This window comes from Trichosurus vulpecula, chromosome 3 (genome assembly GCF_011100635.1).
Source record: "Trichosurus vulpecula isolate mTriVul1 chromosome 3, mTriVul1.pri, whole genome shotgun sequence".
Lineage (NCBI taxonomy): Eukaryota > Metazoa > Chordata > Mammalia > Diprotodontia > Phalangeridae > Trichosurus > Trichosurus vulpecula.
The window spans coordinates 207,441,145-207,455,712 of record NC_050575.1 but is presented as its reverse complement, the minus strand read 5'-3'; the positions used below and the strand labels follow the sequence as shown (position 1 = coordinate 207,455,712).

Here is a 14,568-nt window from a genome sequence, read left to right as displayed (position 1 = left end):
TAGGCTTTTGGTCAAGGAAACTACCCTCATCTGGAGTGCAATATACACCTTTTGAGAAGCAGCTGTTAGCTGCATATTGGGCTTTAGTAGAAACTGAGCAACTAACTCTGGGTCATGAAGTGGTATTAAGGCCTGGAATTCCAATTATGACTTGGGTAATGAGTACCCCAGCTTCTCACAGAATTGGACATGCACAAGAGGCAAGCATAATCAAATGGAAGTGGTATATTCAGAATAGGTCCAGAGCAGGCAAAAATGGAGTTTCTGCTCTACATGAATCTGTGGCGAACATTGATACTGAGAGCAATGAAAAGCCCCTTGAATCTAAGCAACAGATGGTACCATCCTTAGTGAAATGGAATAATGGATATGACGGACTAAATGAAGAACAGAAGAAACATGCTTGGTTTACTGATGGGACAGCAAAATATTTAGGACAGAAGAGACATTGGAAAGCAGTAGCCTATAACCCCTGTACAAGGAGAACTCTGGAAAGTTCTGGGATAGGTGGAAGTAGCCAATATGCTGAACTGATGGCAGTGCATCAGGCCATCAGAGCAGAGAAAGGAGGACAGTGTCATATATTTACTGACTCGTGGGCGGTAGCTAATGGATTAGCTACGTGGATGCCTATATGGAAGAATCAGAATTGGGAGATTCATGGCAAACAAGTTTGGGGTAAAGAGTTATGGGAAAATATATGGGACATGTCTTTGTTTACAGATCTGTCAGTTTTTCATGTTGATGCTCATGCAACCCTGACCACACCAGAACGTGAGTACAATGCACATGTGGATCGACTAGCAAAGATTGCTACTGAATGTATTGTCCCTACTCCGACTCCAACTGATGACCCAGCCTTAGCAAGATGGGTCCACCAGACTGCTGGCCATTTAGGGGTCCAGGCCACCCATCGATGGGCACAGGATCGAGGTATCAGTATTTCTCATGCGTTGTTAAAACAAATAACAGAGGAGTGTTGTATATGCCAATTAGAAAAAGAACGAACTCTTCCTAGGATAGTTACTGGAGAAATAGCAAGGGGAAAAGTTCCAGCCCAAATTTGGCAGATAGATTATATTGGCCCACTACCCCAGGATAAAGGATGTAAATATGTATGTACGTGTGTTGACACCTATTCAGGTGTACTAGTGGCTTGTCCTTATAAAGACGCAACTCAGAAAAACACCTGTAAAACTTTAGATATTGTAAGTTTATATTATGGAACCCCAATGCAGATTCAAAGTGACAATGGGTCACATTTCAAGGGCAAAGAAGTGAAAAGATATTGTGTGTTGAATAATATAGAATGGATATATCATATTCCATATTACCCACAAGCATCTGGGCTAATTGAAAGAATGAATGGATTGTTGAAAGAACAGCTGAGAAAATTAAGCTCAAATAATTCATATCGACATTGGAAGGATAATTTGTCTATTGCCTTACGTAATTTGAATAATAGACCCTTAGGGGGGAGTACACCTCTAGCCAGAATGATGACCCCAAATCTGCAGATCAGAGAACAGCAAACATGTGAGATTCAAAACATTGAATTTTGGACTGTGAGGGAAGATGTCCCACTACCAAGTCCAGGAACATCTGGTTCAGCAGGATATGATTTACATTGTATAGAGAATTTTAGGTTAAATAGGAAAGAGATAAGAAAAACCCCTACTGGAGTATGTATGAGAATCCCCAAGAATCATCTTGGATGGATATTACCTAAACCAGGATTAGCGGCTCAAGGAATACATGTATTGGCTGGAGTGATAGATTCTAATTATCAAAAAGAAATTGTTGTGACACTCCAGAATATGGGTAAAAAACCTGTACAATTTTGTAGAAATGATAGGATGGTTCAAGTCATTATTATCCCCTGTGAAAAAATACCCTTTGTGAAAACTGACCCTCCTCCCAAAATAACTACTAGAGGGGCAAAAGGGTCTTGCTCCATTGATAGAATAAAGTCAGGAGCTAAGGTATGGGTAAAACGGAAGCCAGATGATATTCCAAAGGCTGCAGAAGTTATAGCCCATGGGAAGGACAACACTGTAACAGTTGTTTATTCAGGGGAAAATAATTACCAAATCGTACCCCTGAACCATATATTTTACCGTGAATAGGTTATAATAATAGATTCACAGACTATTCTTTTTGTCCTTTGTTTTGGCTAACCTTGTTGCTAGTTTTGTTTCCTTCAGGCTTAAGCACCCTGCACTTTCCGGTGACTGCCTAAGCATGTAGCATTCTTGGAATTCCTGCCAGCTCCTTAAAGAAATGACCTCTGGAATGGGACTTTTTGGGGGCAGGGCCATCTCTACATCCAATTTCAGCATGAAGAAGCTATGGAAAATGAGACCTTCACCCCTCACCCCAAGATTTTGAGCCCCAATCGTTCAAGGGGGTGGAAATGATGATAGTGTTCTGTTTACTTATTTTGTGTTATCCTTGCTGTGTTGTTTTATTGTTATGATATTATTGATCCTATGTAATGGATACAAGGATTTAGGGGTGGACATTTGAATTATTAATAATTATTTTGGGGATGATTGATTGAAGAGATTATCTTGCTGGGACCTAGGGGTGGATCGCATTTGAATCGTTAAACCAATGTTTAGGAATGTCACCAAATGATATGTTTTGCTTTATAATGAATGATATGTTTTAGTTTCCTTTGTAATTGAATCACAATGTATGTTCTAGGATACATGGCTGATTAGATTATGTATCCTATAACAAGGGGTGGAATGTAGCCATAATGGCTTTTGTTTTCTTTGAATGGCTCAGCTTGCCTCATTGAGCCTCTGGACACTGTGGCTTGCTCTTCCGGGGCAGGAGGCCCGGGGAGCATGCCGGGAGGCAGACGGCTTCCTGTGTGGGGAGTCATGGGGCTGGCTGAGGGGAGGTGTTAGCTCCAGAACCTGGTCTACCCTAGGGGGAGGAGCCAACTCAGGAACCAATCGGCCCTGGTCATTTGGGCGGAGCTTGATGATGTCAGAAACCCTATAAGAGGGGAGAGGACAGCTTGAAGATTCTTCCTCTCTTTCCTTTTCCGGTTGGAGCCAGAGGCAGTTACAACGACCGTTACAGAGGCAGTTACGACCGTTACATCGTCAGTTTCAGTTGCAGCTTCAGTTTCAGAAACAGACACAGCTGAGGCAGGAGCTGCCAGCAGCAGAGCTGATCTACGGGAGGAAGCTGAACAAAGACTTCAGTCCAGTGGGTAATCTTATTACCATCAAGGGGGAAACATGATTTTGCTTTACGCAATCATGTTTCTCTGTAGCCTCCTGGTTACTCTTTCAAGGCGTACTTATTGGGCCTGGAAGATTATGACCAACATATCAAAATGGGGTTGCTGGTTCATGGGTTGGTTACTGTTGAGCCTAAATAAATGTTTTGATTCTTCTGCCTTCTACTATGAGAGTTTCTTCTATCCGGCGATTCCGAACCTTTCAGACATGTTTATGATCTTCTTTGAGATTATAAACTCGGCCCTCCTGATACAACAGGACACCAAAGAAGCTCCTATGGTGGGATACAGTGGAGTGACAAGAGTATTTGTTGTGTTTATTTTGTGCCAAGCTCTGTGCTAAATGACTCTAATAGGGCTGCTGAAAAGGGAGAGACAGAGTACCCAAGTTGAAGAGATGGAGAAGACCAAAGAATGAGCTAAGCAAGAGTGAAGTGAGCATGGCTGGGACCCCTTAAGAAATGGTGATCCCCACATAGAGAACAAATAGCCATGTTACAGATGCTTAGAATGTGCTAGAGCATAATTGCAACTGTAAGAGGCAATAACGGACTGCTGAGAATCAATAATCCTTTGGTGCATAACAATTGCAAGGGAACTGGCTCTTTTTTTTTCAGCAAAGGAAGTTCTAGAGCTTAAGAGACAATGCTCCTGATAGAGATACAGAAGTGCTACAAACAGTGGCTGCAGTAGCTGGTCTAAAAACAAGCATCATGAACACCAGGCATCAGCAACCTCCTCCTTCCTTTCTAGGAGAAAGGAAGCCCCTTGAGGACAGGGACTGTTTCCTTTGTGTGTGTTTTGGTTTTTTTCTTTGTATCCCCAGTGTCTAGAACTATATCTCACACATGGTTGGCACTTAATGAACATTTGTTAGATTTGTTGAAATTCTCTATAGATGAAGAGAAAGAGAAAAAGGCAGCCAAAAAGGGCATGTTCTCACTGAGATCATAAATGTACCATTATTCATCTTCTTTTCTAATGGAAGAATGTACTCTTCACCATCATCATCATCAATAACAAAATAATAATCATAATAAACATCTATTGTAATACTTAATATGTGCCAGGCACTGTGCTAAGTGCCTTCAAATATTATGTCCTTTAATCTTCACAACCACCCTGGGACATAGGTGCTATTATGATTATTCCCATTTCAGTGATTTGCCCAGGGTCACAGAGCTAGTGTCACCTAGCTGCGCACTACCACAACCAACTGGTACTCACAAGGACCATGAGGTACTTGTAAGGATTCTGGTCCCATGTAGCCAGAAAATATTTAATAAAAACTGTTCTTACAATTCCAAGGGACTTGTAGTGAAAAATGCTATCCCACCCCCAGAGAAAGAACTGGTGGAGTCTGAATGCAGATTGAAGCAGACTATTTTTCACTTTCTTTATTTTTCTTGGTTTTTTTTTGGGGGGGGGTTCTTTTGCAATATGGTAATATGGAAATACATTTTGCATAATTATAGATGTATAATCTATAGCTCAATGCTTGCCTTCTCAAGGAAGGGGAAGGGGGGAGGAAGAGAATTTGGAACTCAAAATTTAAAAAACAAATGTTAAAAATGGTTTTTACATGTAATTAAGAAAAAATAAAATTAAAAAAAACCAAACTGTTCTTAAAGATCCCGTAACCTTCAACTTAAGACAGAACAGAACATTTTGAAACAAAATTGAAACAAAGGTTTTGAAAAGAAATTCAAACTGGCTTCTACATTAGTCATAGGTCATTGTTCCCAGCCAGCTGCACAGAGACAGCAAACAGGTCTAGCTCTGAATTGGGTGACCAAATATCGAAGAGGCTCTGCCCAGCAGTATTTTATACGGACCAGTGAGGACGAAATTATAGGTGCTCAGGCAGGTAGCTAGGGAAGTGGTAGCAGCCACATGAAATTCAATGCAGGTTGGTAGTGACCAGGCACATTCTACATCCCACAGCTGTCCATCCATTGCTATGGCCAACTTAGCTTCCATCTAGTCCCTACTGAGCTGCTGCTATCTCACAAAGAGAGCTTAAGATAAGAAGCCAGGAGATGATGGGTAACCTTATATTTATCTTTGACTCCAACCACGGAAGCCTTCTAGAAAATTCAAGGCAATCTTATAGGTATTTATAAAGCACCTAGTATGTTCAAAGCTCTATGCTATAATGTTTGGGTATACAAAGCCATAAAAAATTCCAGTCTTTTGAGCAGGCAGATTTCAGAAAAACCTGGAATAACTTACATGAACTGATGCAAAATGAAATGCATTAGGAAGATTCCTGGGGGGAGCTAGGTGGCAAAGTGAGTACAGCACTGGTCCTGGAGTCAGGAGGACCTGAGGAACTGAGTTCAAATCCAGCTTCTGACATTTGACACTTACTAGCTGTGTGACCCTGGGCAAGTCACTTAACCGTCACTGCATCTCTCTCTCTCTCTCTCTCTCTCTCACACACACACACACACACACACACACACACACACACACAGGAAGATTCCTTGAATAGTAGAGTTAAGAAGATTTGTAGAGGGGATAGTTAGGAAGCTACTGCAATGAACTAGGAGAGAAGAGATGCAGACCTGAACAAGGCTGACTACAGAGAGAAAAGCCCAAAGTTATAGTCTTGATCTTCCAAGCTCCATCTTTCATTCATTTGTTCATTTCATTCAACAAGTATCTACAGTGTATTAGCTCTTCTTCCTTCCTCTCACCTTGTACTTCTAGCTCTGGCAGAGACTACCAGACAAGCCTTAGGGCTCCTAAAACAGACAGCTGTAGAGGGAGAAGATTTGGGGTCCCTGCAGAAAAACCCACACTACATTAGGGCCTGGCAAAGGTAGGGCACTCTTTTTTATGTTACTGTATCAGTGCTTACCCACCTCCTCTGCCTACTATCCTGCTTTCCCTTTTTTTTTCTGTCCTGAGCAGAAGCTCTGCAATTGCACAGTTTTCCCAATGAGACACTCACCTGATTGTGCTTGACAATGGCTTCATAAGAACGACGCATGGCTCGAAAAGCTTTGGCCTTCTCCCGAAGACTGTGCTCCATATTCCTGCACTTTGCCTGAATGAGAAGGAAGACAGGAAAAAAGGAGGTCACAACTCAGGTATGTTTGCCTTTGCCAATCTTTCATTCTCCTGGGTCCTCATGACAAGCAAGGATGTTAGTCACTGACATTTTTATAATCCTTTGTGATTAACAAACAGTAATAACTCACTTTGGCCAATCACTTTAAGGTTTACAAAGTGATTTCCTCACAACAATTCTATGAGGCAGGCAGTGTAAGCATTATTATTGTCATCTGACCCAGGTGGAAACTGAGGAGCAGAGAGTTAAGCAACTTGCCTGGAGTATTATAGCCTAATATAGATGGTAAATGCTAACCAGTCCACAAGCATTTATGAAGTGCCTACTATGTGCCAGGCACTGTGCTAAGGGGTAGGAATACAAATACAAAGAAGGAAACCATCCCTTCTCTCAAGGGTTCTATTGGAAGGTGGAGGGGGAAATATACACATATACATATATATCTATATACATACACATACATATATACACACACATATGTGTGTATAAACATATACATATATACAGAACAAACATAAAAATAAAACTAAAATATATAAATATAAGGCTGATATATCAATATCGGTATGTATATATATAAATATATACAACATATACAAGGGAGGGAGGGCATTAGCAGCTGGGGAGAGCAGAAAGAGCTTCAAGTAGAAGGTGGTGGTACTTGAGCTATATAGGTAGTATATTCCAGGCATGGGGCACAGCCAGTGCAAAAGTATAGAGAGAGGAGATGGAATGTCATGTGTTTAAAGAATAGAGAAAAGGCCAGTTTGGGCTGATGGTAGAGTAATATTTATTCTCCATAGGGGAAGGGGAAGTAATATACAATGAAGCTGGAGAGAATGTCTAGGAGGCAGAACCAAGATTAGAATTCACTTCTTTTGAATCCAAGACCAATATTCTTTCTGCTAGTGACTCTGAGAAAGTCACTTCTGTCTGCCTCAGTTTCCTCAATAAAATTGGGATAGTAATAGCACCTGCCTCACAGGGTTATCGTGAAGATCAAATAAATGCTTGTTCCCTTCTCCCATCATAGAATTTGAGAACTGAAAAGTGTCTCAGAAATCATTTAGTCCAATGCCTTAATTTTACCAATGAGGAAACTGAAGCCTTGCAAGGTAAATTGGTTTGTCCAAGGTCTTATATAGCTAGATCATGACAGATCTAGACCTAGAACCAAAGTCTTTTGAGTTCTCATTCAGAATTCTATTATGTCATGGATTCACCTAACATACAATAACTCTTACTATGTGTGTGACCTGGGGTAAGTCACTTAACTTTCCTTCTCTATAACATGAGGGGGTTGCATGAGTTCCCCTCCAGCTCCAGATCTCTGATCCCATGATAAGAAGTCATCAAAACTGTTGTTCTGTTTTGATCATTAAAATTAAGTCTACTGTACCATGTGGCAGACAGGGGATATGCTACATTGTGTAATTTTAAATGGAAAAATACTTGTTGTATATACTGCTTGTATACAGAGATAATAGCTTCCATCAAGCTATTTGATCCATTAAACATATTTGTTGTACATGCTACTTGGAGACAATAAGAACAGGTTCCATCAAGGATGATTCCTGGGGTCCTTTGGATGTGCAATCTGTGGGTCCTACTAATAAACAAGGAATTACTGAAGGCAGCAACACACAATAACGTAAATGTTTAATTGAGAGATGAATTATACCTATATTTGTGCCTTTTGCTCTAAGTGTATTTGAAAGCAGAATGAAAGATTTATTTATCTTAACACTTAGAAAGCTGGTGGCCCCAAAGAAGAGATAAAAGAAGAAACCTCCCTCATCTTTGAAGAGGCAGGGGATGATCAATTTAGAATACTACATATAAGGTCAGACTCTTTTTTTTTGATATGTCTGCAAGCCAACTAGCATTTATTAAGCACATACTGTGTGCCAGGCACAATGCTAAGAGCTGGGGATTAAAAAAAAAAGGCCAAAAAAAGTCCTTTTTCTCAAGCTCATAATCTAATGAAGAAGACAATCAGGGTTGCTAGAGCCAATCTGAACCTGATCTGACTGTCAAATTGTTTGGTATAGGCATTTATATCCCAGAAATTAGCAAATGCTACAAATCAGGGCTTGATTTATTATTTTGTTGACTGTCTAGACTTAAGAACATGATGGAGAAAATGTTAATAATGCCATTAAAATTAAAAGGGCGGCACAAGCACATTTTTCAGAGAGCTGGTTATTTCAACAACCAGCTGTTGACAAGCAATTGATATCACACAACTCTGTGCAAATAAGATATATGATACAGAAAGTAAATTTGGGCTAGGCTCAGAAGTAAGACATTAAGATTAAGTTGGACAGATTAAAGTCTTCTTGCAGAAGGTGAGACTTTAACTGAGGCTTGTAGGAAGCCAGGGAAGCTAGGAGTTTCCCTAGTTTTTCATTTTTTCAATGAAGCAGAGGAACCTCCCAGGGATGGGGGACCAGTGAAAATGCTCAAAGTCAGGAAATGGAGTGCTTGTTTTGGGAGCAGCAAGGAAGCCATTGTCACTGGTTCACAGAGTACATAGAGGGGAGGAAGGTGTGCGAAGTCTGGAAAGGTGGGAAGAGGCTGGATTATGAAGAGCGAAGGATTTTATATTTGATCCTGGAGGTGATAGTGAGACACCAGGTGGGGGTAGAGTGGAACGATATGGTCAGATCTGTGCTTTTGGAAGATCACTTTGGCAGCCGAGTAGAATGATTGGAGTGGGAAAATACTTCAGGAAAGCTATTACAATAGTCCAGGAATGAGGTGACGAAGGCTTGCTCCAAGTCAAAGGAAAGAATGGGACTTAAATGGGAGATGTTATAAAGGGAGAAACAATAGGACTTGGCAACTAGTTGGATATTGGGGTGTAAGAGACAGTGGGGTATGAGATGACACCTAGGTTTTGAGCTTGGGTGACTAGAATGATGGTGATACCCTCAACCACAATAAGGAAGTTAGAAAGAGGGGAGGCTTTGGGGGTAAAGGTAATGATTTCAGTTTTGGACATGTTGAATTTAAGATGTCTACATTCATTCAGTTCAAGACGTCTAATAGTTGGAGGTGTGAGACTGGAGGTCAGGAGAGAAGTTAGGTATGGACAAGTAGATTGGAGAATCATCTCAATAGAGATGATAATTGAAAACATGAGAGCTAATAAGATTACCAAGTGAAATAACATAAAAGGAGAAAAGGGCTCAGAACAGAGCTTTGGTGCACCCCTACTGTTAGCAAGATACAAGAAAGGAGACAGAGATGGAGCAGCAAGACAGATAGAAGAACCAGGAGAGAGTAATTTCACAAAAACCTAAAGAGAAGGGAGTATCAATGAGAAGAGAGGAATGATGATGTCAAAGAGGTCAAAAAGGATGAGAATTAAGAAAAGGCCATTAGATTTGTCAATTAAGAGATTATTAGTAACTTTGGAAAGAGCAGTTTTGGTTGAGCGATGAGGTCAGAAGCTATACTATAAAGACTTAAGACAGAGGAAAATGGAAACACTTACTGTACATGACCTTTTCAAAGTTTTGCCACAAAAGTGGGGGATAGTAGGGTGGAAAGATCAAGTAAGGGGTTGTTTTTGAGGATGGGGGAGACATGGCCATGTTTGTAGTTAGTAGGTAAACAGCCAGTAGATTGGGAGCAATTGAGGATTAGTGAGAGAGTAGGATGCACAGGGGCATTTTGCTGGAAAGAACTGGATAGAATGGGAATACTTATAAATGGAGAGGAGATTGACTTGGGATGGAGAAGGGCACCTCTTCATGTGAGACAAGGGTGAAGAAGGAAATAGTGGCAGAAGGGATATATATGGATGATATGTGATAAGGAACAGGAGAAAATCTTGGTTAGTCTTTCTCAACTTTTTTCTTCTGCTTTAAAATTTTTTTACTCTAAGGGATAGTTGTTGGAAAAGGAGTGGGGAAGGACACAAAGGGAAATATAGGTGATGTAAAAACAAAAGATAACTTTTTGGGGGGAGGCAGGGCAATTGGGGTTAAGTGACTTGCCCAAGGTCACACAGCTAATACATGTGTCAAGTGTCTGAGGTCACATTTGAATTCAGGTCCTCTTGACTCCAGGGCCAGTGCTCTACTCACTGTGCCACCTAGTTGTTCCCATTTTTTTTTTAAATAAGAAAGTTAGGTATTCTACTTTATATGTTCTATTATTTAATGAAAATTGGGCTTTCCAGGTTTTGCTGGCTAATTAAATTGTTATCTGCCTTCCTCCACCATTTCATTTTCTTGTTCCATATTTGTATAGTACAAATGTGGTATTTACTTGGTAGTCTAATATGATACATCTTAAGAAATTGACTAGATAAAAAGACCTGATCGCTGCTAAGTTTTGGAGGTTACTTCCAATTTCTGTGGTTTTCAATTCTCAAAGCTGCTTTGAATTCCATATAATATTATAAGTACATGCCTTTTAAAAATCATGTTAGAGGCTGGGCATGGCAGCATGCTACTGTAATCCAGGCTACCAAGGGAGGCTGAGAGGAGTGGATCCCTTGAGTTTGGGAGTCCTGAGTTCCATCAAGGCTAAAGCAGATCAAATGTCAACACTTAGCCTGACACCAACATGGTGAGCCTCCAGGAGCTGAGGGCCAGCAGGCTGCCTAAAAAAGAGTCAACTGGTCTAGGTCAGAAAAAATAGAGTGGGTTAAAGTCTCTGGACCCATTAGCATTGGGATTGCCTCATGAGTGGCTGCTGTACTTCCAGCCTAGGCAAATTAGGGAGACCCAGTCTCAAAAAAATGTGTTAAACTGGTTACTAGACTTAATGATGCTGTGAATCTTCAGTAATATGATCTCTAAAGAATCAAAATGGTAGGTGGCCCAAGGGGCATGGCAGGATTAAGGAGATGGTAATTTACTACTAAAGATGATTTGTGTATAAGAAGTGGCATAAAATACTTCGTGCATGATCAGAAAAGGAGGTACATCAGTCATGTAGTGAGAGAGGATAACACAAGAACAGCCCTGAGCACTTCACTGATAATCCTGAATATTAAAAGGTTCATGGGAAGATCTCTGGTACATTGGGCAGATCCTCTGTGAAGTATTTATGAGATTATACAGATAAGAATCATATAGAATGAAAGGATGGGTTGATTGGCACCACTAGAGGGAAAACCTAGATCATGACCATGGGTCCATTTTAAAATACTGAAATGAGTGCCAGCCTAGCCCAGAACTTGGCACATAGTAGGATTTTTGTAAATCCTTGATGAATGACTGATTGAATGCTGAAGACAAGAGTGTACCTGTATTTCAGCAAAGTATATGAAAAAGTTGCTCATGAGAACCTTGTAGAGAAATGTGGGTTAGCTGGCTGCCTGCCAAGGAGGGAGTAGACAGGATTCTTGCATCAGATAAGAGCTTGAAACAATGATTCTCTAAGAGTTGAGAAATGTATTTTAAAGGTTATGGTTATTCATCATTGTAGTGCATAAAATACAATGCCAAAGGACATCAGCATTAAATTAATGGATTGCTAAATGGTCAGGGTTGTTCCCTTAAACATATGTGCCACACAAGATTTTTTTTTAATAGCATTTAGGTATTAATAAATGGAGGGGCAGCTAGGTGGTGCAATATATATAGTGCCAGGCCTGGAGTCAGGAAGCCCTGAGTTCAGATATGACCTCAGACACTTACTAGCTGTGTGACCCTGGGCAAATCACTCAACCCTGTTTACCTCAGTTTCATTATCTGTAAAATGAGCTGGGGAATAAAATGGTAAACCACACCAATATCTTTGCCAAGAAAATCCCAAAAGGGATCACAAAGAGTTGGACATAACTGAAATGACTAAACAACAAAAATCAGCAAGTGGTGGGTCCCTCATTTGCATTTGCAAAGTGTCATTAATATGGACCCTAAACCAGAATGTGGTAATTATGTTATTGAGAATTAATTTGGTAACATGAGATTCTACCATTTTAACACTTGACCTGGTGCTTTGTAGATCACATAGCTTCATGGAAGTGAAATATTGGTCTGGTATACACCTAAGCTAGGGGTATCTTAGGCCAAGATCACCTATGACCCTCGACCTTGTAAATGAGCTTGGTTTCTGAAGTCAACCCAGGTTTCCACAGGAGTTGACCCCACAAAGCTGACCTTCAGTGGTCACTGTTCCACTCCAACCTCTATAATATCTATTCTATGGCTCCCCGTTAAGTTCAATTTTCTCCAAAATGAGCCTACCCTTTGCTTCCACAAATCTTTTGATAAGGCCAGAGCCCTGATCTCTAAGACTAGTCTTGACATCATCCCTTTCACAGTCTCTAAACCCTGCTCCTCATTACATAGCTGGCTGATCAAAGCGATGGACAGTAATAGCTTCCCCCTAAATATATATGTTTATGTTTTAGGGACAGCACAGTAGGTAGAGTGCCAAGGCCTGGAGTCAGGAAGACTCATCTTCCTGAGTTCAAATCCAGCCTCAGACACGTACTAGCTGTGTGACCCTGGGCAAGTCACTTAACTCTGGTTGTCTCAATTTCCTTACCTGTAAAATGAGCTGGAGAGGGAAATGGCAAACCATTTCAGCATCTTTGCCAAGAAAACCCCAAATGGGTCAGTCAGACACAACTGAAAAATGACTGAAGAATAACAGAATAACAATTTAGGTGTGCACACAACTGATACCTTCCAGGCTGCAGGTATGTCTGCAAATGGGCCCCGGATTATTGTTACTGCAAAGCACTCTATGTATATATTGTGTACACACACACACACACACCCCGCAAGACCCTACCATTGTTAAGGTACTTGGAAACAAATCATTTAAAAATGTTTCAATGATTCCCTAGGCATGGCAGGTTGGATGGGGAACAGCTCAGTCAGCAGCTACTCCAACAGATCTCATTCCTATAGGTTCTCCCTCCAGCTCTGTAAGCGATCTACTTCTTCCTGTCACATGCAGTTCTTGGCCTTGATCTCCCATAAGGACAAAGATGCACTAGGGTAACTACTAGGGTCTGTTCTTACTCCCATTTTACAGATGAGGAAACTGAGGCTCAGAGAAGTGAAGTGACTTGTCCAAGGTCATCCACCTAATAAACGTCTGAGGCAGGATTTCAACCCAGGTCTTCTCGAATCCCAGTGTCTTTCTACTTCCCAACACTATCTCTCTTTTTCCAGTTTTCAAGATTTCTACAGGTTCCTATATGACTTTGACAGTTAATTAATCTAAGCCACGGGTGGGGAACCTGAGGCCTGGAGGTCACCTGTGGCCCTCTAGGTCCTCAAGTGTGGCCCTTTGACTGTATCCAAACTTCACAGAACAAATGGAGGCCTCAGGTTTCCTACCCCTGATCTAGGCCTTAGCCAATGGAGGCTTAAATATTTTCCTAATCTCTAGCTACATTATAGTTCTCCAATTTTTGAAGACTAAAGTTAAAAAAAAAGAAACTAATAAAAGTCTTAGCCTTTTTCCATGTCCCCTGGAAAGATGTTTCCAACCTCCTCTAGTAGGCAACATTTTCCTTTATTCTTCTTAGGCCTAATGAATTCATTCCCCCACAATTCTTCCACCATTTCCTTTCATGTCATTTGCCAGTATTTTTTTTTTACTTCATACTCTGCTATTGTGATTTTAACATCTAATATGTCCTTTCTCTACCAAGCTGACCTACCATCATTAAGCCATGAATTTTTTCAGATGTGGTTATGAGTTATACTGAGCTGAGTCAGATGATACCACTGAGTCATAGAGCTGAAAAAAATCCTTAGAGATATGACATCAAAGTCTAAAACTCCCTGGTTTTAAAGCTAAAGAAACTAGGCCCAAGGAGGAAGTGACTCGCACAGAACCACATTGTTAGTTAGTGACTGACCCTGAACAAATCAATGAACCTTAGGGGTATCAGTTTTTCTTTCACTGAATTAGACTGTGGGGGAGTGAGCAAAGCACTAGGGGCTGTAAAGTCCAGCAGAGCTTCATTTAGGAGGTGGTATTTGAGCTGAGCTTTGTGAAGGAGGCTAAAGATTCTAAGAATTGGACATGAGGTCACAGTGAGCTCCAGGAATGAGGCACAGCCCCCTCAAAGGTGAGGAGATGGGAAATGGAATTTTGCATGTGAAGGACAGCTATCACTGGATTAGACAATCGCCATCATGCTGAACCACTCCACAGTGGGAGAGGTGGTGCTGGTCAGGTCTGGGCTTAGAGGAGCAGCATTCAGAGCCTGTCTCTGCCACTTCTTAGCTGTTACATACCAGGCCAATCC

General features: G+C 40.9%; 1 protein-coding gene across 1 annotated transcript in view; it reads right to left on the bottom strand.

Annotated features, from left to right (window-relative positions):
• The window catches only part of TRIM35 (tripartite motif containing 35), a 47,149-nt gene that overhangs the window by 25,322 nt on the left and 7,259 nt on the right, over nucleotides 1-14,568 (bottom strand). Inside the window, exon 2 of the mRNA XM_036748397.1 lies at nucleotides 6,213-6,308. Within this exon, the coding sequence (XP_036604292.1) occupies nucleotides 6,213-6,308 (96 nt within the window). The remainder of the gene's footprint in view (nucleotides 1-6,212; nucleotides 6,309-14,568) is intronic.